Here is a 27,945-nt window from a genome sequence, read left to right on the forward strand (position 1 = left end):
TGTGCTGATGAAAAGCCAGGAAAAAGGGACAGAATTGATCCAAGTTGCAAGGTATTCTCCTCCTGAGGCAGTCCTCATGTGTGGGATGACTGAAAATACTAGTAAATTGTCTGCTTGTGGTGATGGTGCTTCTGATCAAACTGAAAAAGGCTCCAAGGGTCTGTTCTGTAAAAGTGCCTTAAGGAAATGTCATTGAAGGCACAGCATACAGACTATATCTGTATATTCTATTTTGTGTAAAATTTAGAAAATAATCATCAATATATGTTAGGATATCAGAAGGTGGGCTTCAAGTCAGAGGGCTGTTTTATACCCTGCTTCCGTACAGGTGGTCTTCAAGTAGCAACTATGGAGTGTAAAAAGGTAGCAGTGGCTGTAGATGGAGTGATCAGTCATGTGCCTGGGCTGGACCCTGCATTTCAGGTATGTTCGAGTTATATATGGATAAAGTTAGTACTATTCACAATGGGGAGAGGATTGAAACTTGCTATCAGTGGATTCAGAAAGTGCATTTAAGAAAAGTAAAACATAAAACAAGTATTTTGGTAAAATGTGCTGCTTTTGATCCTTTGCAGTCATTTTCTTTCTAAAATAAATCTGCAAGTTTCACATCAGATAAATCTCCAGTTTACAGCAGCCTAACTGGAGTCTAGAAGATTTTAAGAGCAGCTGAAAAGCTGTGGAATTAAGGGAAAAACAGAAAAGATGTCCCACAGATTAGGTACCCCCGTACAGTAACATGCTGAAATGAGGTGTGATGGATGTACCTTTCCCATGTGTTTACCCCTCTCTCCTAGGAAGGCAATAGTTGCAATTACCGTTCAGTCAGGTGTAGTGGGCTTCATTTCCAGTTTTCCTCCTACATCAGTTGAAATTACATTGCTTGAGTGTTATGATACCCACTTTACTCAACGGAGAGATCTTTTGAAGAGATTTTCTAAAAATGGCAGGCATGTTCTACTTCAGCAAAACTGAGTGCTCTGATTTGGGCAAAGGCTATATGAAGAAATCCGTATCCTGTCAATATGATAGTAATGATGAGCTGATTATTAAAAGAGACACTATTGATATTTTTATAGTGTTAAAGTTTAATTGTTACTAGTTAAAAGTTTAAACATCAAAATACATCAATTCTTTATTAGGTGGAAAAGTCCTCCCTGTCGTAAGTGCTTGCAGATGATCAGTTGTTCTGGGACTTTTCATGAATGCTTGTTAATGACCTCAGATCTCTGAGGAAACCTTCCATAAAATACTTGCTTTAGAAATAAATACAAAAGCATAAAAAAGTGGAAAATCCCTGTTACCAGAAGCCAAAACATAATAGGTGAAACTGCAAAGCTATTAGCCTTGTAAACTTTTCTCTCTTTCCTCACGGCTGGCTACTAATACAGCTTTGGCTGAGGTCGGCATTTCTTGAGCCACAGAATATACTTTCGTTTTCAATATGTGTTTCAATTTCGGGCTAAATTAATTATTTTTAGAAGGCTCTAATGAAAATATTCTCAAAATATAGCTGAAGAATGCGGGATTTACATATACTGCTAAAGTGAGAAATCAGGCTCTGCAAACAGCCAGTTAGAATAAAATTAGCTACCTACTAGTTGTACTTAATTTAACAGTTAATTCATTCTTGAGCATTGTTTGGGGACTAAGCCATCACTATCCTGGACTGAGTGTAAGGATATGCAACTAGTTTTATTTTCTACTGAGTGGAAAAATAGAGTTCTCTCAGAAATCTTCATTTATTCTAATCAACTTTAATTCTTCAGGATTGTAAAGGTTAGCAAATATTCACCTCTTGTTGATTAGCTAGTAAATATCTTAAGACTTGGATAGACAGATTAACTGTTTAACAGTTAACAGAATAACTAGTATGCTGCTACAAAACTCTGAACAATTTGGGGATATTTTCATGCAACAAAACCAGAAGAGCCTATCTAAACTCCCTTGCCATATCCCATTTTCCATCATTTTGTTTACAATTTTGATAGCTTGAAGAGATTTAAGCGTGTAGCCAGGCAGGAAGCTCCAGTAGCATATCGAATCTCTTTGAGTATGCCAATCCATTCCTTCTTTTCATCATCATACCTGCATTTAACAAAATAAGGTCAGAATATAGCTTCTTAAAATTTGAGTTTGACATTTTTTCACTCATATATAAAAAAGAGGATAGTCCACACATTGCAAAGACTTTTAGCAGCTTTGTGCTCAACAATGCTACAGAGAACTGCTTTTGTCCTCTTAGAACAGAAGTATGTTTTTGTGCATGTGAGTTGTCCTTTTCCTGGTCCCTGAAGCTCACTGCTTTCCTGTGTCATATTTCATTACTCCTATAAAAGCCTCCTCATCTTCAGTATTCCAGATGAATTTCTTTAAATTCTTACATATAAAGTTTTTTTTTTTTTCCTTGTAATCCTTCCTATCCTTTTGCCAGTTAAAACTCCTGAATCCACCTCAGCAACTGAAGAGTCACAGTAGAAGCACAATATTTCATCACTGCTATCATGATTTAGGTAAATAAATCTAGATACAGATCTCTGATTTCTCAGAACAATTACTCGTTTGACTAATAATACATATATGAACCTCTCTGTGTATACATGCTTTCCTGCATAAGAATGTCACAAAACAGAGACCGTTTGTACAGTACACTTAAAAGGCTAAACCAGCCAACAGAACTTATTTTTTCCCATACATCCTTGCTATATAGTAAAAAAGAATCTAAATGTCTTGACTCAGACTGTTCATTAGTAGATGGAAATAGTCATTAGATTCAAGTCTCAACGTTTGTCAGAAAGTAACAAACATGTTATTTGGCAATAAGTGCTTTACAACCTGAGATATGGTTGACTTCCAGAGTTAAACATAGTATTAATTTTATCCTTCAGTGTCTACAAATGTAACTGTTGATAGGGCTTTCCACCAGGAAAGTATGATCAAAATTAAACTTACTTCCATATGTCAGTGACTTCACTAGGTGCAAATTCTTTAGATTCAAGCTGAATCATTGCAAAGCCTCCAATAGCATACAAAGATCCACTTAAGGTGACTAAACTGATGGAACTTCTCTCTTGAGGAAATTGAGGCAGAACCTCCCACCTGGAAATGAAGAGAAAAACCTAAGTCAAATACATGTGAAATATTCTAAACTGAATGTACTTAAAATACAGTTCTGGGTAATGTAAATGCAGCTGCTGTGGACCACTTCAGTGAAATGGTTTAGTAAAAGAAAAAAATGAATCAATCAGTAGTGAGTTTGTTTCTCCATCCCCACAGGAACTTCAGGCAGAAATGCAAGTCTTAACGCCACAGAATTACACTGATGACATCTCCTTCTAGAGACCAAGTCTTACAGGTCTCCTGGTCCCATCATCACTAATATGCTTTATAGAGATGTATCTGTCTCCTCTAACGCTCATTTTTTCCCTACTGTTTCCAACATAAGTTTTCATTTCTAGTGGCGCAGACATAATAATTTGAGAATAAAAAATAATTATTTGAAATTATGCCAATGAGCTCTACTTTTTAAAAATTTTCTGCCAAGTCACACCCATGAACATACAAAACATAGAGATATCTCACTTCCCGTCAACGTCAACATCAAAACCAATAGGCTGATTTTCTTCTTACACTCGTGTGACTTGACAGTAACAAAACAGGGTAAACTGAGACAAGAACCTGCAGATGTTTTCTGACCACAGGTTGCGTGTGTGTCTGAACAACGGAAGAGATAGAATGTGCCAAACATAATGGTAACAAAGTGACCTTAACTTTCATTTGCTTTGTATAGAATGTGTAGAGTCCAAAACTGTAGAAATTCTTCTTGCATAATTCATTTTTTATATTGTTAAATTCTATAAGTAGGTCTCTTTGGGATAGTATACATTTAAGTTAAAGCTTCTGTTGTGAGGATGATGGCTGCAATTCCACCTTATCAGTGAAGGCAGCACAGCCAAATGGGTTTACATATGATTGAAGTACTTACTCTAAAATAAAGGTACATTGAGGACCACTTAAAAGTTTAAGCTATCATAGTAAAGCTGTGCTGATGTTAGAATAATATCAGCACCAGATATTTTTGTGGCTATCTCAAGATCTTAAAACCCAAGGTGATAGAATATTTGCTTAAAAATAGCTTGATCTTAAAAATAGCTTGCACTTACTTATTTGTGGTCAAATCAAAAGCTTCAACAGATTCAGTAAGGCCTTCTTCAGTGACACCACCCGCAATGAAAATCTTGCCCTTATGGATAGCTGTTCCAAACATTGAGCGAGCCACTTTCATTGGAGCCAGGTCTCTCCAGTCTCCTTTCTTTGGATTGTATACAAATACTCTATTAGTACATTTCCTGCAGAGAAAAAAGAAAAACTGAAATAATTTCTAATGAACTTCTGTTTTGTTCCAAGTGAGACCTAGTTGAGGTGGGTTTTGTGGGTTCATATGTAATATCTCTTTCATAAGATCTCTCTGATTTAGTGATGGACAAGTCTTTTTACAAGTCTGTAAAGCACTAATCATCCACAGAACTAAACCTGTTAAATGCTGTTAATTGCTGTTAAATGCTGCTTCCATAGGGCAGTAATTTCACTGTACCTTACAGGACAAAGGCAATATCCTTTCTGAGAGTGTTCTGCTCAGATGGACTCTTAGGGAATGTGCAACAAAGGTTAGGGTCAACAGGAATTAACTGAATTTAATAATAGAGAAGATCAGGAATAGGTTTATTTGGTAGTTCAAGATAAACAAGTATGCGTGTACATGGATCTATGCACCTTTATGAAATATATTCAGTTGTTTTACAGCTCAAAGAAAAAAGGAGCAGTATTCTGTGCATTAGACAGTTTGAATCTGTATAAATTAACAAGACCCATAGTGGGAGGAGCTAAGATGACCAAATGCTAACTATTGCTCCCTTCCAAAAGAAAAAATGCATTGAAAAATAACTCCATCAAGAACCGAGAGAGGTCTTTCCATCTTTCCTCTGATTCAAAGAGAATGTAGGCAGATTTGTTTAGACCCTAGATTTTCATACTGTACACGAATACTTGGGCTTGGAAAAGTCACTTTCACTCCAGAACAACACCAAGGTGAAGTTCACGGCATACCAAAAGCCAACATATGGACACTCCTTTAAACATTAGCTTATTTTAGTTTATGCTAGGTATGCCTCATACCATTTCTCAAAATTTTATTGTTTTACATGGACTCTTAGCCCAGCTAAGCTCATTCTAATGAAAGCAAATGAACTAGTAACTTCATCTGTACTTCATCTGTACTGCAGCTTTATAACCACTGCAACTTCTTGTCACTATGCTTTAGTAAAGCACTCGCTTGCTTGGAAAAATTACCACCACACACAATAGCAGCAAAAACTTTGATTTTTCTTAATGTTATACCCAGTAAGGTATAACAGGCATTAAAATGAAAAAAAATTGAAGATCTGACAAAGTAGTTCCATGGTACCTAAGCATTTCTGTCTGGTAAGAAATAATACTTATAAAGAATATCCTCATAACTAACTGTGATGAATGTGTGTGCATTTAATTAAGAATTTGCCTTGGAAATAAGTAAAGTGATTAAAACAACTGTTTGGGATTACAATGTATATACAATTTTACCTTATCATGAAAAATATACTCTGTATACCATAATGTGTTGCCTTCTGCCAAATTGTAAGCAACCTTAACCCAGAGACGTAAGAAAGGGATACCCTGATTTCTGAGTGAAGACATAGAATCTACAAAGAACCAAACAAATAACGTTCTAAGTAATCACGAAAAGACTTACTTATCATCAGTTTTTCCACCAAGACAATATATTAATCCATTGTTTGAGATAGTAGCATGGCCATAAACTTTGATAGGTAGTTTTTTGATCTCACCCCATTTTATTGCCCTGGAACAAGAAGAATATCACTGTTAGGCTCTTTAAACTAATAATAGGCTATTTCCATGTCTTCAGTAGGCATAATTAAATTGTAAACATACACGGGATCATAGCACAGGACTGAATCCAGTGACTCCTCAGTGCGAAGGTCCTTGCCTGCAATTACGTAGATCTTGTTGTCTGACTCTCCCAGCCCAAAGAGGCACCTGGCTGATGGCAGTGGAGGAAGGGCAACCCACTCACCAGCAATGCTGTCCAGCTGAAAGAGCATCACAACAGAAGATTTAGAAAAGGCAAGTAGTAGAAATTCATGCAACAAAAACTGTTCCACAGAATAAATCTAATCATAGATCAGGTAATTCTTTTTCCAGAAGTGTGTTCCACAGTCAAGGTCTGCATGGTAAAATGCGTCTCCCAGATTTGTCAGACCACTCCTGTTGGACAAGACATTTTATTGCAATGGTAAAATGTACATCATGGCCATGGATTGCCCTGTAGCTAGATCTAGGTAGCATACTGAGGACAAAATGTACGCATCACAGGTCACAGCCTGTTCATTGTATCAGTCTCGAAGATGACATCTGTACTGTTGGTAGGGCACTAAACTAGTCATGCATTTTTGAGCTATTGGCAGCCTGGTTTTGTCTTGGGCTGCTAGCTACCAAACAAAATGTCAACAGGTTATAGTAACAGAGTAACAGGTGCATCACTGGTAGAGAAAGGGACAATAGTAAGTGAATGTTGGTATGGTCCACATTGACATTTTAGAGGGAACCACAGCCCCATGGGTAATGCAGAAAAGTATTTTAACTATACATAGTAACAGCAGCAAGCAGTCTTAAAGATGACAAGTGAGAAAGGATTTAGGGAAATGGATTTAGACTTATAGAGTAGGATTTTGAAAATTTCATTAATTTTTAGTGTCAATGTAGAGGTTTAGTTTTTCAGGGACCCCTTTCTAGTAGCCTAAGACTGATTATTCAGTTCTGAATTATATACATTATTGACATCAATGTGGTATTTCTATTGGAAGAAGTAACAAGTTCTGCACTTCACTGAATAATGTTTTACACCTGCACAGGGACGTGAACAGTGTCCTCTCTAGCAAACTGACTTTCCTCTCACAGGTATAACAGATTCCTGAAACTGGCCCTTTCATTGTGTGTGAAATCACAGTGAGCCTTAGTGCTATGAACACTTAATATTTGCATTTTAGATATATGAAGGCTTTAAAATTCTATCACCACCTATCCCTCTGTTTTATTTCATATTGGCATCGGACCTACTTTCACTCTTTTAGGTCAGTGTGCCTAAAGACAAGCTGTAGCCAGCAGCATATTGCATAATTCATTAGAAGATCATTTAAGTATCAAAGAGCATGTAGCCAGATAGCTAAAAATACAACAGAATTAGTTTATGATATAAGCATGCCAAATGGTAATTCTGCTACTTTTCTGAAATACATCATGGGAGTTACAATTTATACAGATTTACAAAGTCAAGAAAAAAAAATGCATTCATAGTTGGAACATTGTATTTAGTCTACTGGCATCAACAGTTTGTGAGAACAACCTTCTACCTATAAATAACATATTTTGGAATGCCCTTATGTTTTCAAACAAAAATGTGACAAATTTGGAATTTTGGCGAAAAAAGTGACATTTAAAATACAGACATTATTATGGTCATAAAAAATATTTCAGATACAAAAAACAACAAAAAAAGATTGTATCTAAAGAAGCTAAGTACTCAACTTTCATGGAACTTAAATTCACAGAAGACATTCAACAATAATTAGTCTTAACTTTAGGCACCTGTACAACAACAAATCAGGACCTTAATGAAAGCTAGTGCCTGGATATAATATGCTAGTTAATCTTTTCTGAGATCTCACCATGAACTTAATCTTGAAAGAGAAGATGCAGGTCCCTTGGTTTCACTTACCTTTATGAGACAGGAATAACTTTCTATAGGAATTTTTCTCCACTGACCAGAGACTAGACAATTCACTTGCATAGACTCCAAATACTTTTCAGTGACTCTTACAAGCACCTATTATTGCACCAATAATTATAAAGCTTATACCTGGAAGAAGTATGATTGGAAAGGCTGATCCTTGTTCTCCTCTTCCACATACAGTCCTCCAACAACGTAGACCTGATTTTGTTTGGTGACTATACTGGAATGATTTCTGGGAATCTGTTCAGCCAGGGCTGCTAGGTAGCATTCATTTTCTAGAGGATCATAAGCTACTGCGGCAGTGTCATTAACCAGAAGAATTAGGTCTTTGACAAACATACCATGCCTGGGAAGGTCATTTAGATAGCCAGGAAGTAAATCTTCATCTCCTACATCACCATTTACTTCCCCTTTGTTTGACTTTTCTTTGTTTTTGCTAGAGTCAGGCAGTTTTCCAGCAAAAGCATCCTTAATAATCTTTACTTTCTTCTGAAGATCTGAGTTGCTTTTAATTATATCATCCTTTTCAACATGTTCTTTAAAATATTTTTCTGGCATAAGACGAAAACGTATACAGTCAAAAACTTCTCCCAGGCTCTTTACTCTGTTCTCCTTGTCTTTTCGGACCCATTTCATTACTGCTTCAAATACCAGTTCTTCCTTTTCTACATTTAAGCTGTCAGGTGAAATAACTGAAATAAGTTCATGTGGGGCAAGCTGTAGGAATTCGTCTTCTTTGCAGATGTGCACAAAGTGATCTGAGACAAAATCACGGGCAGAAAATGCAAGTCTTGGGCAATCAAGCAGAACACCTAATCGAAGGATGGCCAGACAATTACCAACAGCAAGCCTCTTTTGAAGATAGGAGACACACACGGTGAATACAGAAGGGATCTGAAAACGACTGGCCAAAGCAAAAATATCTTGCACGTTAGAATCATTAAGATCAATACTTGCTGAATAAAGGTATTTGACAATCATATCCAGGATGTTGGGGTCAACATTATCTAGAACTACCTCCTTCTTTTTCTCTTCATTTTGCTCAGATAAGAAATACTCACGAAAATAAGGGCTACATGCTGATAGAATCAATCTGTGGCAGGGCAGGCTTCTGTCACCAGCTTTTAGGGAGCAATCTATAAACTTTTTCTCTTCCAGGAGTTCCTTGAGGCCATCTTGAAGAAGGGTGGATTGGTAAAGTCTCAGTTCTTCAGTGAGTTCCCTTTGGGAATCCATTTTGTGAATGCTTGTGAAAGGGGGGGGGAGCAGAAAGCTTTAGCTGTTGACTGCCCAAAGGTCTGTCCGTAAAAAAGGCAGACCAATGTGCTTTGCCCTGCCTGAAGCCCTTGCAACTTAATCTCACTAGCTAAATATAGGTACATACTCTTACAGGTCGGAATTTAGGATGGATGGTTTGGAAAAAAAAAAAAAAAAGAGTTGGTCTCACAGCTGTCAAAGACTGAAAGAAGCAACTGCTGCTTTTAGTTTCTTTGGTCAGGTTTTGCCATCATTCTCCACATTTAATCAATGACATTACTTGCAATGTAAGAAATTACTTGATATGAGTAAGGACAGCAGAATCTGACCCTCCGTGAGACAGCTATGAGCAAGATCATAAATATACATGTTATCAAATACTCTGAAATGCAAGTATAATGAATCAAATTGTCAGCTGCAATTACTGTTCACTTTTTCAGAAAGTTGCTTAATACACATCTTGTTGCTACAGCTTTTAAGGAGGTATCAGTCAGAGATATTAAAAAACCTTGAACTTTGCATCAACTATCTCTGCTCAAAAAAACAATTTTTACATATCTCACATCAGCATTTTTTCAGATATTGAAAACAACACTTTATTTTGAGCTGCTTCTTAACATAGATTTGGTATTATTTATTTGGAAACAAACAAAAACATGTTTAAAATATGTATTATTCAGGTAAAGTACAGTTTTCAAAAGTAATTTAAATCTCTACCCCCTCAATAAGCAGTCACTCTTCAGTTCAGATAATCAGTACGTATCACCAATTGTTTTAAATTCAGCTGTTTTAGAAATGGTGTTAACTGCTGTTAAACACTAAAACCAGTACCTAGAAGTAGGACAACAAAAAAAAGTAATACAATACATGAACATTATTTAATGGATGTGTTTTTTAACAAAACTAAAAAAAAAATCTGAAGTAAAAGACCCAAATCAAACAAGCAGCTTAAGAAGTGTGAACTTAGAAAAATTATGCATACAATGGTTTCACAATTTAGACTGGGAACATTTTGATTTTTATTAAAGGTGGTAATAGAGAAACAAAGCAAATTTGAAGTTGTATAATGTACCCTGATAAAGGACTGTATTTTGTCCATACAGGGAATGCTTTTTACCTGGATAGTAAATTTTTTTGGCTTTTAATATAATGGAAACAGGACAAAAAGACAACTAGTGGAATGCAAGACCTACAAAGAGGTATAACATTACTCGAGTTTATTGAAATCATAATTGCTTTTCAACCATAGGTAGTGTTTCATTAAAATATATACCTTTAAAGATTTTCTACAAACATATCTGCACCACAATTAGTTTACTGTAACAGTCAGCTGCTAAAACAACAGCTGAATAGACAGCTCATTTGACTTTTTCCACTTATAGAAAATAGTACAGAGGTCTTATCTCCCTAGAAAACGTAACAGCTGCATCTTCCCTTAAACAATAAATGACTCATTTCTAACACATAACACCATACAGGTCTAATGACTCAGACACAGAATCTATTTGTGTGTATGTACTTTATCATCCCTTAAAAAAAAAAAAAAAAAAGGAAAAAAAATATATGAAGATACCTGGATGACAACTGAGTACCTGGAATGATACATAATGAGCTCTTCATAAATTATGAGATATGAAAACTAGTATTTGGAACGGTATTGCTTTTTGTCAAAAAAAGTCAGTAACATAACACCGCTACAGTGACACAACCAATACACCTAGATACAAAGTGTTGTACATATTATTGTATTTCTGTGTTGCACAATATGAAACAAGTTATGGAAATTTGATTTAGATATAATTATTATGGGAAAGTACATTGCTGTGTGAAAATACATTAATACTTTAAATTGAGCATGAAGCTACATACACTGCACTATCAAAAATGGTGGTTTCCTTTTCTAGTATGCTTCCAGGTAAAATGTGCTACAAGGTAAAACGGCAGGGGTGGCTGGTCCTGGCAGCCAGGGCACTAAGTGGGGCATTAAATTGTTAAAAGCAAAACAAACAAAAAAATGGTGGACCCTCTGCTTTTAGGGTAGGAAGCCTTTGCTCTGATACCCTCTGACACCCTGCCTTAAAACACCTGGGGTACCAGGGTGTCAAGAATGGCAGTCAGCCCATCACAAAGCAATATTAAAACACATGGCGTGTGACATTTTCATATAATGGTGGTTCCCTGCCATAGAATGGCAGCTGAAATATAACAGCAGCCACCATTCATGTAGAGGGGAAAGACTTTCAGGTTCAGTGGAGTGGGACTGCATGGGGCTTGTGGAGCATGTGTCTGCCTGCAGGAGTGCGGGACTCCAACCAGAAGCTGGGGCCATAGTCCTGTCCCTTGCTCCTGTGGATGCTGGTCCTCCTTCCACTACTTACAGGAACAATGCAATAAATAAAAAGCTTTTATGTACACACAGTTTTTGAATAATCTTTTTGACATATCCTGAGTATGCATTATATAATATTTGCCTGTTCTTTAACTTTGGCATGTTCTTTATCTGCTACTCTTGTATTGTTCAATAACCTACAGATCTCACAGAATCACTAAGAACTAAGAATCTTTCATTGGCTGGGAAACAAACACACAACGATCTCAATCAGGTCATTACTTCCCAGAGTCCCTGGAGCGTGAATCCATCCTTAAGCTTCTCTATTGCAAGTCCTAGTTCTTCTGAAAAAACAGGCTCCCGATCATGTTGCTTTTTGGAATGCACAAGACATAAGATAAAATAGAAGAGAAGATACTTTTAAACTTAATTATCCAATTTTTAACAACATGAATTCAACATCATGAAAAAAAGATGTTCTTACCTTGTTTTCATCAGCAAAGTAAGCCTGCAAAAGAAAGAAAAAGCAACTCAACCTTGAGAAAAACATTAGAAGTTTGCTAGCAATTCCTTATTCATTGGGATAAGGATTGTATTTGGCAAATTTTCTTCAACAAACCAGTTTATATGTTTTTTGTTTTTTTTTTTTAAACAAGATCAAAGCTACTGGACAGTCTAATGCATTTAAAAATATTTTTTTTCTGAAATACAGGGAGATGGGTACTAATACAGTTTTCTAAACAGTTATTGGCAGGAGTGCAAAGGTCATCAAGAGTGACTCAAAATTATCGTTGCCTTTCAAAAAACCTTTCAAGTTTGTATCTTAGATGAATGCTGAGGATACAGACATCACCTCCCATTAATCTGCTCCAAAAGAAGGAAGACTTTTTAATATGATATATTGGATTATTCTGTACTGCTGGTTCTCGAGCTATTCCTGACCTCAAAGTGTTGAGAAACAAGTTGCAACTACTACTTCAAATACCGACTACAATTTATTTTGAATAATAGTTTGTGCTAAAGTTAAAAAAAAAAACATAGAATAAATTAATGTAGTAATCATGATTATAAAAAAGCCATGTAGGCAATATACGTTTAAATATAGAAAGTTCAATTGTAGCTTAACTTTAATAGAAGAATGGAGCTGTACACTGCTTATATTTGAATAACCAAACAAGATTTTTTTAAAAAAAAATTTCTGTGGAGAAGCTTACCACAAAAGCATCTGTCTGCTCATCAGATTCTATTTCCACATCATCTTGAACTTGCTCCACTGTTAAGTCTTCAAGAGGCTGAGGCTGCAAGTTAAAACACTGAAGTAAATAAATCCATATATACATGTTGAAAGTACTTTTATTACTGCTTGTTAACACAACATTGCATCTGATTTAAAATAAATGAGTCGACTACCTTTTCTTCCATTTCATAATCCACTCCAAATATTGGGTTAGCTGAATAAACTCTGTGAAGTGAATTAATTTCTTTCACTGCCTCCTGTAGTTTCTCCACAGGGTCTATCTTAAAACCAAGTACATATCCTCCACTCTGTGTAATAGAGGAAAGAAGACTTCATTAAGAAATTATTGTTGCTTGTTATTTAAACAACTTTTTCCCCAATGGGGATTTGTAGTTTAACAAATTTCAGTTTGACGATGAAAACATTATCTGTATTTTGGTATCTTATTTTCAGTCAGCCACTTAAATCATGGGTGGAATGAAAACAATGACAATGTTTCTCCATGGGATAAATAAGCTTTTAACTGTTAGCCCATTAGATAAATGGGAAACAAAAACTTATTACAAAGAAAAACAAGATCAAACAAGGGAAGGAGAAGAACGATTTATTTCCAGCTACTTAATGAAAGTTTAGTCTGTTGGATCTTGATATAATTATTAAAGAAGCTTGTATGTAAAGTTAACTTTTTTCTTTTTTTTTTAAATGACTATTAAAAGCATTTCTAATAAAGGTCAAACTGAAGAAAAATCACCGTCTCTTAGAGCAAAACATACACAGGTGAGAAAGATTAAAAATAGTGGTTTTACTTAAGTACAGAAGTAATGAGTTATCCAAGATAATCTGTCAGAAAACACTGTCTTTAACAGTTAAATTATTTTAAACTGGTCATGCTGGCACATTGTTTTGGTTAGAGAATTCCTGACTCACAACAGCCATATTGACCTGAACATACTGACATTTTAAGCAGTGTGAAGAGGATGTTTTTTAAAAGTTGTGTTCTAAAGGCCACATAGAAGGAACACTAAGTAGCTTAAGAGCAGCACTATCACATTTCAGCATTAAATAATTGTATATATATGAAAATTTAACCAGCTAAAAAAGGCTATTAAAGCTTCTTACCTGCTGAGAACTCTCTATCACAAGTGCCAAACCAAACTTGGAGTCTCTTATTTTTATTGAACGCTAACAGTAAAGAGGTAAAAACTGTTAAAAACTGTTTTGGAATTACTTGATATAAGTTTGTTTTATTTATTTTCAATTATTATTTTGCACTGTACTAATTACCATTACTGTTCCTGGAAGCTTGGCTAGCAGCATTCCCTCCCATTTACCATTACAGATCTGAACCACTGAAACCTCAAGGAAAAATGTTTTTTTTATCACAAGTGCTAATAGTTAATTTCTGGACATTGGGTTCACAGATCATTAGTCTCAGAGTACGCAGCTGACAGGAAGCACAACAGTAAATAGTTTGGAAATTAGAAATACAAGCCGTTCTTCAACATTTTGACGTGCTCATGAAAGCCTCCAATTAATCTGGACAGAAAAAATCCACACTGCAGTTAATGCTGGTAAGACCAAATTCTTCCCTGACTTTGGGACATAAAATACTAATTCAGTGCAAAACGGGAGCATTAACTGAAGACTAGAACTTAGCCCATTTCATTTTGAAAATGGCTGTTTCAAGGTACTTACAATTTGTAGATAGGGTATGCTGACATTAAAGCTGTCATTCATATTTGCATGCCAAACTATTCTCACATTAGTAATAAAAAATGTTCCCAAATTTCCCTATTAAAGAAAAGTATGTTAGAACTGCTTTGAAATATAGAGCCTTTTTTCCCCAAACATGATGATTACTGATACCTGTTTACCATTAGCAGGATACAGCTTCACATTTAATTCTGTGAAAGTCTGATCCTTTCCCACCAAAACCAGTGGAAATGCTACTATTGATTGCTAAGAAGCAAGATCCAGTCTTTAAAGGATACAGCACCCAAGTGGTGAAAATCACTTGGGAGTTCCTATTACTGCAGCAAAGCAAGATCAAATCACAGCATGGCAAACCTAATGGGAGTACGTGAAGTGTCTGAGAGTGTTCTTAACTGTACAGATCTGGAATTGGCATATAGAGTAAGTATAATGGCATGTGGGTTAAACTTAGGCAATTGTGGAGATGTGTGCCAAGGGAACACAGAGGAAAGAACTTTTTAGCTTGTCAGGATGGATCTTGTTTCCATTCTGGACTAAAGCTACACAGACAAAAATAACAGCTCCCATTTTGTTTCATGGCTCTGGGAAATACTCGTAACTAATTCCCTGTGTAATAACGGAACTGTTTTCTATTTTCTCCTTAAAGTCTTTATTTTTTCACATTTTAAGACATAGATTCCCATTCAAGTATTTTCAGTTTCCAACAATCAAAAGAGAATACAGTCTTACTAAGTAGTCAAGGCTGCAAGTAAACACAAACATGCAGCAGAGCATTTTGGAAACGGCATGATTGTCTTTCAGGATAATACAGAGCTTTAGACTCATAAATATCTCTTACTAACATGAGCTGTGTATCTAGTTCCGTGCACATTAGCTGAGTCATGTAGACCTGAGGTTGCCGAGAACTTTGTTGTACTGAATAGCAAATATATGAAATCAGCTTCTCTGCATGCAATAGCTAATGAACTGAACTAAGGGTAATACCTCTGAGGTTACAAAACTGTAATTGCTAGATTTTTTTTGTAGTTGCCAGAACACTTCACTGTAGCCAACATAGTCTCATTTTTCACTATACCTGGTCGCTTGATAAATTCCAAACTCCATTGATTTTATCATATATCTGTTCTTGTGGTAATAATCTCAGTTGCTTGTTTTGAATCAATGCACTTCTCAGCTTCAGATCACGATACATTTTAGAAGTTTCATAAGCTCTGAAAAAGAAAAATCACCAGGTTACGATTTCAGTGTCTTTTATTATCTTTCAGTGCTTGTTTTAGCACCAACATGAAATACTACATATTTTCAACTTTTCTTATTATCATGTTGTACAAAAATGAGAGTACTATTAAATCTTCATCAATGAAAACCTTTATATTTCAGTTCTTAATGAAATTACTTTTAAACTTTTTTTTGATATGTTTTAATCTCTTGTATTATTTGTGCATATGCTATTTCTTTCTGTTCCTTAAGATTGTCATCTCCCAGCCTCCACTACAAAACATAAATCTAGCTCCCATGTTACACATAGTATAGACATCAAGAATAATTTATTTTTCACTGCCAATTAGGTCACAAACATCTAATTATATGTACATCAGTATTCCATAGCTCTTAAATAGAAACCAATGGTAATGTATTATGCCCACATTCATTCAGATGACTTAACTTTTAGGTGGGAAACATCCACTGCTTTTTATTTCAGTGGGATTTTTGACCAGTATTTAACTCATTTCCATTACATGGTCCACAATTAGGGAAAATGATTATAGGCAGAAAGTATAAATAGAAAATGTACACTTAGATTATTAGCTCTTTCGTATTTTTATTTATTTAGACAGTTCATACACACAAGATGAATGCTTTGATAACAACTGGTATTTATACACAATAATTTTCATTATGTACAGTTATCTACTAGAATTTCTAAGTATTCTTTCCCCTCTTTCTAGAGATTGTGTTCTCTTCTTTCAGAAAGGTTTTGTGAATGTTAAATCTGGGCAGTCCACCTACCATAGTAATCCCAGATATCTGATCTACCGAATTTCGTAAACGAACAAACACTATTTTAAGTAGGATACCTGTGCACAGCAATAACTGAAGTGAAGAGTCTGGGACTTCCAGGAACGACGTTGGTAAATATGAACTCAAACCGTGTATTATTACATTTAGTCAATATATACAGAGCTTCTGTTTGTCCCCGTAATTTCTGCAAGAAAAATTTGAAATTTAACATTTTGACAATATAGCAGCTTGCCTATCCAAAGGTGTAATCCTGATTCTACTACTGATCTACTGTTGTCTTCAGCTGAACAGGGATTTCACTCTTTTTTCTCCAGGAACTAGCAGTTCCATCAGCAGCAGAACTAATGAAGTCTGGCTGCTATACATATGCAGTATCATGACAGTATTTTTGAATTTGCCTCTTACCATCCAGAGGCATCATCCTTCCGTTCATGCTCCCCAAATACCCTGGCTCTATGTCACATCCCTTTTCCTGCAAGTCAACAATGCACTGACATTGTTGATAACGTACTGGCTGAGCAGCCAGGCTGTACACAGGCCACTTGGCCAACTAGCAGCTACCATGTGGCTGGACCGGTTATCTCCCTGCTACTTCTTTGCTGCTAACCAAACAAATGGCTTCACTGTTGCCTGTACCTCAGGCTATGTATTTGAGAGCTTTCTTGCACAAAATTATTCTCTCTGTAGATCTTTGTTAAATGTGGACCAAGCCAATAAGCACATGACCTCTCAAGAACAGAGAAAAATCACCGGTGTGACTACATGCATTTTACTGCCTTAGGAAACTGAATAAAATAATGCTCCTATAAAAAAGTAAAACTCTCCTGATCTTTAAAACTGAACTATCATTACTACTCTATTACTGTTCTTGCAAGTAAACCTTCAGAATATTATTTATATAGTCAACTAAGTATAAATAATGAATTGCAGCTTTTTTATTTTTATTTTTAAAAGTAACTTACTGAGTTGGCAGTTCTTGTCGTTATGTTTATAATGCAGTTGTAACCAACAGCTAAAAGGGGAAAAAAAACACAATAAAGAACAGCTCTGAGAATAAGAAAAAATAATACATAAAACTACAAAGTATAATACTGAATTTTTTAGCAGGCAACTTGATTTTATAAATGCATATAAAAGTAGCATGTTTGTGTGTGTGCAGTAGTATGAGAGAGCAAATGCAGAAGAGCAAGCTGTTAGAGAACCTAAGTTTACACAGCTTATGAGCAGAACAGATTTTCATTACTGACTGGCTATTAAGACCTAAGCACTGGAAATAAATTGGGTACCGAGTAAGTGCATCCTGACCCTACTTCAGCAAATTAAGTTAAATGTGAGTAAACTAGCTGACTATTCACACAGTTAAAATTAGAAGCTAATTTAGAGCTTTCAGTAAGAAATTTGGAAAGGCAGGTACTTCTGGAGAATAAAATCTGTATATGAATACACAGGTGGCAACAAGAAGTGCAAGTATAGCAAAGTATGAAGAAACTCAAATTTATGCTTCTTTCTAGAAAAATAATACATCTGAAATGCTCTTCAATTTATTTTCTAAGAAATTAACATTGAATATTAATATTTTACTTTGAATTATTGTAAAAGTTCCTACATTACAAATAGATTAATTCATAACAATTTATTTTAGACTTTATAGAAACAGAACAAGACTTTACTATTCTGTACTGTAATCTGTAGTATTGGGAAAGTACAGCATGCCACCATAAAGGAAGCAAAAAAATTTGCAATCATTTAACAGGAGATGACACTTACAGAGATTGACTCTGGGCAATGACAATGAGCGCCAAATAATCCGCAAATTTGTCACAAGCAGTCTGCCTGGAAATAAAGAGCGTAAATAGTTTTCATCTGAATAACTGCCATTAACATAAACATGTAAATATTCCATTCTGTGGTACGTATTTACCTCTATTTTTGCAAAACCAGAATACTCCTTCCTCTTGATAGGAAGAAGAAAATCACAGGACACCCCAGCAGAACAATCGCTAACCTCCCCCTCCTTTTTTTCTGACCACCAGGAGAGAAAATCCAACAGGAGGGAACAAATGAAAGAATCTCTAATATATACCATCATTCCTCAAAGAGGAACCAAGGATGTGAACTGATTTCACATCTACCTGCCTATGGTAAAAACGCAGAGAAACGTGATTGTGCAGAACTACTCTGAGAAGATATAGGAAAGACTGTTAAATGTCCCAGCCAACTTCATGAATAACCTCACCTCTTTATGTCATATGCAAATTTCTTAGATTCTGTATCATGTATGCTGGCAGCTTCACACACTTTCTCAATCAGTAAGGAGAATGAATGAGTCTGTGCATGTGTGTGTTACTCCTTATTGATTCAGTTTAAACCAGGTTATGAAAAACTATCAAAATAACTGGAGAATGACATACACCTGAAAAGAGAAATCCTTTAATGTTATAGAAACGAAACAACTCCTTGCAAGCCGAAGTGCAAAATTCTATGCAGCGATTGGTCTGTGTAAGGATTAAACAGGACTACATCAAAAGATCATCATTACTTTTATAAATACGTTACTCTTACAAGGCTTTCAATTCTAAACAAATTTTGAGTCAAGATTATCAGCTTCCTTTAACTATGAACAAGATAAACTATTTGAAAATACTCCCAGAAGAGACAGATCTGTGAAAAGGCAAGACATAATTCCTGCAACAGACGCTGGTTAAGTAGCAGGAAGGTTACATTTTCCCTAGGTAAATGGTTACCTCTGTCTCCATTGTTTCCTTTGGTATCTTCAATAGACTCTAAACAGTCTATAAGGACCTCTCCAGGTCTCATTTTCATTTGTCTAAAAAAGAAAAAAAAAACAAACTAGTGAAAGACAGATTTATCCTCCAAAAGAGGACTATCTATACTTCTGCACTTGCCTTTCCTTTTTTTTTTGCTTAGTGCATCACACTACTGAAAAGTCCCATACGTTCATACACACAAATCAACATTATATACCTGAAATTGTTATCACCACATACAGCATATGAAAAATACTAATACCTTCATTAATACCTTCATTTTTAAAATCATCATGATAAATAAATAATTATGTAGGCAGTATGACAAGCTAACTGCACCCCAGAATAGGGAGAACGTGTGTGAAAGTGTGGGAGAAGAGTGCAGAGCTTCATTCGCTCATGTCATTTTTGACAGAGTTTGTTGCATGTTTCTTTTCTTTTAGGTCAGAGAGAACAGGTGCCCCAACAGAAACGTCAGGTGCACACTGGTAAGGGAAACGCTCTGCTGAATTTTGAACGATTTATTTGTATTTTGTTCGATTTAATTGGCCTAATTACTGAATTATGCATCAGACCTAGCGCGCAACTGGGCTGTATTTTAATCGCACCGTGTAGGCAGCCCAAACTCCGCAACCTGCAGGCAGACAGAAACCAAAGGCGTTCCCAGGGCGGGAACTCCCCTCCGCACCCGGAGACGCCCATTACAGCTACTTTTACCTCCCAGGGCCAGGTGGAAGCAGGACATGGGAGGAGCCCCGTGCCCCACTGCCCTCACCCACCCCTTTTTTAACATTTTTCACGCCCCCCGCCCCAGCCAGGCCGCGCCCCTGCATCCCCCCCTTAGCAACCGCCCCTTCCCGCCTGCGCCGCGTCACGTGACGGGACCCCCGGCCGCCATCACAGCGGGCGGCACTCCCGGCGTGCACCGCATCGCTACCGGGGGCCGCGCTCAGCCCCGGCCGGACCTCGCGGCAGGGCGGCGCCACTCACTGCGGGGAGATGTCGAAGCGGACATCCCGGTCCTCCCACAGCACGTCCAGCACCGCGCTCATGGCTGCTGCCGGCCGTCGCCCTCCCTCCGGCGAGGCGGCGCAGCGCCGTGGCAGCGGGGGCGGTGCTTCGCGCTCCCGCAGCGCTCGGGATTGGTGGTGGCGGGGGCGGGGCCTGTCGGCTGTCTGACCGGGCCCCGCCCCGAGCGTCGGGAGGGGCTGTGAGGGCCTGGGCGGGAACGGGTCGCGAGGGGCTTCGAGGGCCCTTCCGTGTTCCACGCTCCCCGTTGTTACTGCGCGGCAGCGGAAGCCGCCTGTGGGCGCTCTGTGGGGGAAGGCAGAGCGCCTCGGGCTGCCGGGCGCGCAGCGGCTGGTACCTGGTGGAGGGTAACAGCCGTGTGCAGGGGGCGAGCCTGGAGGCAGCCCCATGCAGAGCCCGTGCAGCCGGGGTGCCTGGACTTAGTGAAACCCCCTTTGTGTTACAGCCCTAAGTCTGCTTTTTGTCGTTTTAAGCTAGGGTGTGTGAAACTACTGCTTCAGAGTAACTCCAAAAGCGTATTCAGCTGAGCGTGCTTCAGTGGGCACTTGCCCACTGCCACAAAAAAGTCCAACTAAAGCACGAATCGAGGGAATAAACTTGGCCGTTGACAGTTTTTTTCCCAGAGTGGGCCCTTCAATTTGTGCTGAACTTGGCACGGCCAGCCTGGAAGTTGTGACAAGTTTCCCTGAAGTCGCGACAAGCATCAAGTCATGACAAGGTGCATGAAGGCCCGCCCTGCCTGCTCCTCGCACTCACTGCCCCGCCTGGCTGGGGCGAGCAGGGCACAGCTGAGGGGAAAAATGGTCAGGGAAAAAACTTTCTGGCTTCCTATGCAGGAGTGCCCAATCTGTGCTCTTCAGTCTCATTACAGATTGAGGCAGAAATCCTGTTACATCATCAGGAGCACGTTTAAGTGTGAGTGTAGAGTGAGGTAAGTTTCTAGTTCTGTAAGGGTACTATTAAACGCTCTGTCCTGGCAGTAAAAACAGAAATGTTTTATTAGAAACAGGCTTTTAAGCACATAAGTAATAATACATTATATTAAGGCAGACATAAATGTAAAAAGCAATATGGTAGTAACAAGCAATAAAGAATAAACTATGCTGCATTTAAAAATTAGAGTTTTTAAGAAATAAAATACTAAAATGCATTTAAAAATTAGGGCTTTTAGTAGAGGAACAACATGCCAAGAACCACTTTGGACGTGAATTAACCAAACTTACTGATGTCAGCTACTGGTGCAGTCACTCATAAATTTGTGGAAGTATTTTAACTGCATTTTCCATGTATCTTGCTAGTTAATGGAGGAGAGCTTACAGATAAAAGGGCAAAATCTAACAAGCATGTTGTTGGGAGGAGTGAGTAGCTCAGCTACCTCCTTGTCTTGTGACCTGGAGAGCAAGTAGGGAACAAGCTGATGCATTTGCTGCATTTATCTAGCAACCCGAGTAGTAATGTGCATGTCATTTGGAAACAGATATTTTGTGCTTGAAATATTAAAATTGGATTTGTGGGAATACTTTTCCTTAAAGAAAGTGAAGAATCTGTAGAATCCGTGCCAACTATTGGGTTTCTGTAATGGAGAAAAGAAATTACGTGATTTTTAATGACCAAAGATTGCTTTCCAAAGCCATGTTGATAATTTTAAATAAAGTATAGTTTGTATAATGGTAGTATTTAGAAGGCAGGGCAATTACTATCGCAAGTGCTATACTGGTGTTACCGAATCTTGGTAAAAAGGAAATACGTACTTTTGATAGTGCTGAAAATTTGTTATTTTATTATACTGCATCATACAATATGCATAGCTAGATGTTTTTCCTGTTAGTGAGTATATGACTTCACAACGTTAACATTTGTTAATTAGTGGCTTTAATTTAGTTAACACTATGTTAATTAGTGGGTTTAATTTTACATGCCATACTTGATACTCCATAACTAAACCCAAACAATAGTTTATTGATTTATAGCAAACAGCAAATTAATAACTTGTTAGTTATTAATGTAGAGACAGATACAAATTCTTACCTCCAGAAGAAAACACACAAGCCTCTCTACATTCCTCTTCACTCTCAAAACGATTTGCATTTCCATCACAGCCACCATACCAAAACTGAGCACAAGCATTGGCTTGTTTATCATAATACCATTTTATAATATAAACACGGCATGGCCCTTGATCCAGCCTTAACTTGCATCGGAGGTCCAGAACGCTTTCTAAAAAAAGAAAGAAAAAGGAACAAACACAACTGAGTGTGTAAAAATCAATTGTGCTGCTTAATTTTTAACTTATCAACTCTTTTTTTTCTGCTAATATTATATAGCCATTTAAGATTCACTTCTAATGATGTTAGTGCATCTTTATTAAATCACTAAACTGCCTCTTTTCTGACATGGTTCTAATAACTTAAGAAATAGTAGTATTATGACTCCACATACAAAATGAGCAAACAGTATATATCTGATTATTTTGACATCTAAATTTTAAAATCTAATAATCAGCAACAAGTCTTGTGAGCAAAACAAAATTGCCATCCAAAGACTTGCATTAACTATTTTCAGCCCACAAGTGTGACCATCATCTTTCTGCAGTGCATTGCTTCGGTTTTGACACTGTAGTTCTTTTTGTGGTGTGGGAGCAGAGGCATTAAAATAGTGGCATCCTACAGATACGCATTAGAGGATTGTGACTTGCCAGTCTCACTCACTGTAATACCACGAGAAAAATATTTTTCCTTCAAGTTTAATATTGTGACATCAGTGTTCTGTATGTGTCATTGGCAACCAGTATCTGGAAACTTAAATAAAATAAAATATTAGAATATAAAGCTGTCGGGTTAGTCATGTCCATGTTCCCAGGAAACATACAGTCTATTATGATGTTGTTTAATCATAATACATTCTTACTGGAACTCAAACGTCTGAATCCCCAAAGTGATGAACATAATATGTTCAGATATTTCATTGGAAAAGAATGAACCCTTTGAGCGGTTAACTAATTGCTGTATTTTCCTTCAAATGGCTGGACACCTTCTTTCCTTATTTCTCTTCTGAAAGAGAAATCTGTCCAATTCTGAAATCACTGTGCTGCGTTTTCTCTCTCTTTAATGAAGCCTCCTATCTCCGCAGACTGACCCTTTCTGATTGAAGAATTCCCTGCTCACTGGCCCACCTCAGCTAGTGCTATGTCTCTCTTTGGTGCCATTTATCAGCTCAGTCTGCTTCTGCTATTAAATGAGCAGTGAGGTTTGGAACTAGGGGAGATGAGAACTGGCCAACAGGCTGGTCAAGAATTACAGCTAGATCTGCAATAAAATCCTGAAATGGCTTCTTTTCCACAGCAAGGGCTCATGAAATCTTCAGAGAGTGGATAGGCCCAACAGAGTGACTCTGATTTAAAGCCTTATAAAGTTAGTATTGTGATAAGAGAGAACAAAATGAAAAATTAGTTAGGATCTATAACCTGGCCTTGGTGTGAGCCCTGCAGTTGAATGAGTCAGCACTTCATCTGTTGGTGGCAATGATGATATCATGGCTGCAAGTAAAAAGAAACAGAATGAGGCTTTTTATTTTTCATCAGCCAAAAGTAACTAGAAGTTGGAGATATTAACAATGATGATAATACCTCTAGTGTCCACTGTTAGCAAAGTTGATTGTTCCTCTTCCTCTAATTCCTCTTCATAAGCTTCATAAACTACCACAGGAGGTGCTTTGGTCTGAAATAAGCATTTGATTTTCTTTCCTCTACAGATATTGTGCAGTGTCTCAAAATGAACAGGGCCTTCATTGCTTAGGTTTTCTAATGTTTTTCCTTCCCATTTACCCAGACTGCAACGTTAAGAATCAGGATTTTAACCTCACTGGATTGGTTTACCAGGACAGCTGTCAATCCTAAGCCTGTTCTTTGTGTTTTTTTTTTTTTTTTTTACAGTGCAATTGCACTTTAATAGGGTTATTTTTCCCACTGGGACACAAATATAGCTGTATTAAACACAGCAATAATACTATTTGTAACAGTTTCAGGAATAAATTGTGGCCATTAGATAACTGTCTGCCTGCAATATCTGAACTTTTATTCAGAACAGTCAGCTCCAAGTATAGCAAATGAAAGGACCTACTACAGTACCTGTCTTGGAGAAAAGTAAGGGAAAAGTTGCATATTGCATCAGGCAACAGAGAAGGAAATACATCAAAAACTTTTGCTCATTAAACTTGCTGAATTTTCATACCGGAACTAATGGTTGAGGAAGATCACCAAGTCCCAGAGGACTTTCTGCAGTGGATACTCCAGGTGTCTGTGCTGAAAGTGATTGCCCATTAACATTGTTTTTCTGAAGCATGTAATACGAAGAACTTGAAGATACTAAATGTAAAGATGGTCCACTTATGCTTGCACCGTTTCCATTACGATTGTATATTAAGGTACCATGTTCATCTTCACAGAATTGGTTGACTAATTTGGACTCCAGAGCTGTTTAAAAAAAGTAGAAAACCCCATCATACACAGAATTCATTGGATTTTTGAATTTGGATTATTTATACATGTAAATAATGCGCATACAGTCTGGTACTCCTTTGGATTATTTATATGCATCTAAGAAGATTATTCCAGGTTCTCTGAACTGTGTATTTTATTATCACAAATTTGCCAGTCTTTAAGTCCTCTACATGATCTAAAATACAGTGATCTCACTAGGGTTGTTCATTTAAGCTTAGTACCAACTACTAGTTGGTAGTGGGGAAAAAAACTGCTTACTTTACTCACGTGAATAACCCAATGAGAATGGGGTATTGAAATGAAAGTAAATAGTTAGAATTTATCCCACAATTAGATTCTGGTTTCCACTCCAGCAGATCTCGTGCATGAGCACTTACTCAGCTTAGAAAGCTAGTTGAAGTGACTTTTCCTCGCCAGTAGGCAACATCCCCTGTTGGCATGATATGTAATTGACTTGACCATGACGACTTAAAAGAAGGAAATTTAAATCTCCAGGATCCTGTTATTTTGCACCTTGTAACTAATCCTGATCAGCATCAAAACATGATTTCCACAAAGATAATGTATTTTTTTCCTCTGTTCTGAGAAGCATCGGATATAATGCAGAATAAAGCTGCAGTGAACGCACCTGGCAGGGTATTAAAGTCATCGATGAGATACATATGTTCTCTGTCTGGATCTGAAGCAATCAGATTTAATTCATGCACAAACTCAGCCTGTGTTGGATCTGAAGTATTTACAATTCCTATTGCATACATTTCGATGTTTGCTGCGTGAGCCTCTCGAACAGCAATATCTAGTTTCACTGCTTCTCTCTTGTCTGCTTGGCCGTCTGTTAGCACAATAGCTACTTTTCGCACTCCTGTTCGAGCACCTAAAAATCCTTCCTGGGTTGCTTTACGGATAGCAGTTCCTGTGTAAGTGCCTTCTCCCATGTATTGCATTTTTCTAATTGCTTGTTTGACATCCTGTTGAGTTGTGTACTTGTTGAGACCAAATTCTAGCTGAACTTCTAAACTGTATAGTACAAGGCCAATTCTGGTAGCATTTCTGCCTACAGTTACTCTGTCTACTAAAGCAGTTACAAAGTCTTTGATAATCTCAAAATTTTCTGGTCCAACACTCTCAGAGCTGTCAATCACAAATACAAGCTCCATAGGAATTTCCTTACATTTAATACCACAACCTGCAAAGGAAAAATAAAAAATAATAATAATTAAAAAAAACAGATCACAATGACTTGACTTGGTATCCTTTTGCAAAGGAGAAGAATGCAAGTTTTACAAAGAAAAACAGAATCTGAAATAAAAAAAAGTTTCCTGAGTACTTACCACATATCTCTTTAATTAATTTAATTATATCTTCTCTCTGGATATGAAAAAAATTACATATAAAAATATTGTACCACTTGCCTCTTTCAAATAACGTATAGCATTGATGCTACCAAAGATTTTGTTTATATTGGGTATCTGTGTCCACAAAGAACCTTAGTGTTTAACTTTCAAATCTGATCCTCCCAAATCTGGAATGAGTTCCACATTTTACAATGAACTATTTTATATAGCATATAAGAATCATAAACATGACAAAACAGAAGCACCTCTATGTAAAACAATTAACTGCTGTTATTGTAAAGAACACTTGATGATTTGGTTCTCATTAAAACTTAAAGTCAAAACCCATTCAAATTTCAGCATCTAAATAATATGGATATTCCTTTGCTCTTAAAAACAATAGGGAGTTGAGAAGTAGACCCAGCTTCAGGAAACATGTTGCTTTTCGTGAGTTGGCATATGAGAGTGCCAAGTCAGAATGGAGTTGGGATTTGTGAATGCTAGTGTACCTGGCCCACTGTATTACCCAGCTTTCAGCACTAAAACCAGCTGTTGCCTTCAGAGCTGTCTGTTCAGAGAAGTGATAGCTTCAGTGACATGCAAACAAAACTCGCTTCATTACTAGAGCAATCATTTATTATATGTTTTGAAGTGCAGTTAGGACTCATTTGGCACTGAGTCAGTCTTTCAAATACATCCTTTTGCCACAGCAGATAGCTTCCACCACAAACCTCACTGACATGCTCAATTTGGGTCTGGTGCAGTTGAGGCTTAGCGGGAGTATAATTAAGGTCCATTGCATGATAGACCATGACAGGTTTGAAGATCTTTGCTCTTTAGACTCTTAATTACTATTTCAAAAAACTTCCCTGCAGCGGGTACACACCCAGGTCATCTAACAATAACTGCAAAAGAATATATAGAAGAGAGATAAGTAAAATCACCAGGAATTTTAAATTCCGTAACAGCATGAGGCAGATGAAAAAAAAATCAGAAGCCTATGAGTGGTTTCTTTCTATATTATTACTGAGCTACATCTAGTCAGAAAACCCCTTCTATAATAATTTATGTAGGATGCATTTTAATTGATAGTACCTTGCATTCTGTTTATAATCTTGGTCTGATGGAATTTAAATAAAGGAATTTGCTTACTGTTAGGCCTTGGTCTCCTTTTGGTCCAGTTTTGCCCTGTAACAGTGATCATTAATTAAGCTACTACAATTAGTAACACAGTAATTCAGAATATGACTTCATCTGTACCATTATTGAAATAATGTTTAGCCAATAAGAACTTCTGCTAGAAAAAAGTGTTCTTGTGATACTAGCTTGTACCTACCATATCTGCACCATTGGAAAGGTGGTCAGGTTTTTATGCGCAGTGGATGACCTCAAGTCTCCCATTGAGTCACTGAATTTCAGTTTATGTATACTTAATAGTATGCAAATGCCAGAACAGAAGAGCACCACGTTTTGTTTTCCAGCTTTTGGGGACCGTTCCAACAGCAGTAGTTACCATTTTGCCTTCCTTCATCAGTACATCAGCTTCAATCTACAGTTACTTGGTTGCCATAGAATAGAATCACATAGTTTTATTCTTAAAACACAGCTGTTGGCTTTCACTGCCTCAAGAAGGAACCTGTATTTGTGTTTTGAGATTGAGGTACTCAGCACAGAAATGTCTTCTTTGTGCTTTTAAATGTTTTCATATTTTCAATTTCTTAAGCATTTTAGATTATGAGTAGTTAAACATCAAGAAAAATGCATAACCCAGCTTTAGTTTTAAGCAGTTTAAGAAAACAGATGTGATAAAACTGAATTACTCACAGGTTCTCCAGCTAAACCAGGGTCACCCACATTGCCCTTGTCTCCTTTTTTCCCCTTTTCACCTGTAGCTCCTCGATCTCCCTTTGAA

General features: G+C 37.1%; 3 protein-coding genes across 3 annotated transcripts in view; all 3 read right to left on the reverse strand.

Annotated features, from left to right (window-relative positions):
* Window positions 1–1,075: 1,075 nt before the first annotated feature.
* On the reverse strand, window positions 1,076–9,686 carry KLHL41 (kelch like family member 41). The gene is made up of 6 exons (XM_035536737.2): window positions 7,973–9,686; window positions 5,989–6,146; window positions 5,789–5,896; window positions 4,164–4,349; window positions 2,953–3,099; window positions 1,076–2,088 (listed from the first exon to the last, which is right to left on the reverse strand). Exons 1-6 carry the CDS (start codon window positions 9,080–9,082, stop codon window positions 1,977–1,979), a joined length of 1,821 nt encoding a protein of 606 aa, XP_035392630.1. The 5' UTR covers window positions 9,083–9,686; the 3' UTR covers window positions 1,076–1,976.
* Window positions 9,687–10,293: 607 nt separating this feature from the next.
* On the reverse strand, window positions 10,294–20,310 carry BBS5 (Bardet-Biedl syndrome 5). The gene is made up of 12 exons (XM_035536739.2): window positions 20,163–20,310; window positions 19,149–19,231; window positions 18,172–18,237; window positions 17,367–17,416; window positions 16,461–16,588; window positions 15,458–15,593; window positions 14,365–14,460; window positions 13,789–13,851; window positions 12,843–12,977; window positions 12,647–12,730; window positions 11,917–11,940; window positions 10,294–11,804 (listed from the first exon to the last, which is right to left on the reverse strand). The coding sequence occupies exons 1-12, from the start codon at window positions 20,222–20,224 to the stop codon at window positions 11,703–11,705; spliced, it is 1,029 nt and encodes a 342-aa protein (XP_035392632.1). The 5' UTR covers window positions 20,225–20,310; the 3' UTR covers window positions 10,294–11,702.
* A 1,073-nt stretch (window positions 20,311–21,383) lies between these two features.
* The window catches only part of LOC118259326 (collagen alpha-1(XXVIII) chain-like), a 33,127-nt gene continuing 26,565 nt past the window's right edge, over window positions 21,384–27,945 (reverse strand). The window contains exons 28-37 of the mRNA XM_050711713.1: window positions 27,858–27,938; window positions 27,186–27,221; window positions 26,031–26,067; window positions 25,328–25,885; window positions 24,479–24,672; window positions 24,250–24,252; window positions 23,827–23,917; window positions 23,665–23,736; window positions 22,230–22,418; window positions 21,384–21,774 (exon numbers count right to left, since the gene is read on the reverse strand). Of these exons, the coding sequence (XP_050567670.1) occupies window positions 21,764–21,774; window positions 22,230–22,418; window positions 23,665–23,736; window positions 23,827–23,917; window positions 24,250–24,252; window positions 24,479–24,672; window positions 25,328–25,885; window positions 26,031–26,067; window positions 27,186–27,221; window positions 27,858–27,938 (1,272 nt within the window). The 3' untranslated portion in view covers window positions 21,384–21,763. The remainder of the gene's footprint in view (window positions 21,775–22,229; window positions 22,419–23,664; window positions 23,737–23,826; window positions 23,918–24,249; window positions 24,253–24,478; window positions 24,673–25,327; window positions 25,886–26,030; window positions 26,068–27,185; window positions 27,222–27,857; window positions 27,939–27,945) is intronic.

This window comes from Cygnus atratus, chromosome 6 (genome assembly GCF_013377495.2).
Source record: "Cygnus atratus isolate AKBS03 ecotype Queensland, Australia chromosome 6, CAtr_DNAZoo_HiC_assembly, whole genome shotgun sequence".
In the NCBI taxonomy this organism is placed as follows: Eukaryota; Metazoa; Chordata; class Aves; order Anseriformes; family Anatidae; genus Cygnus; species Cygnus atratus.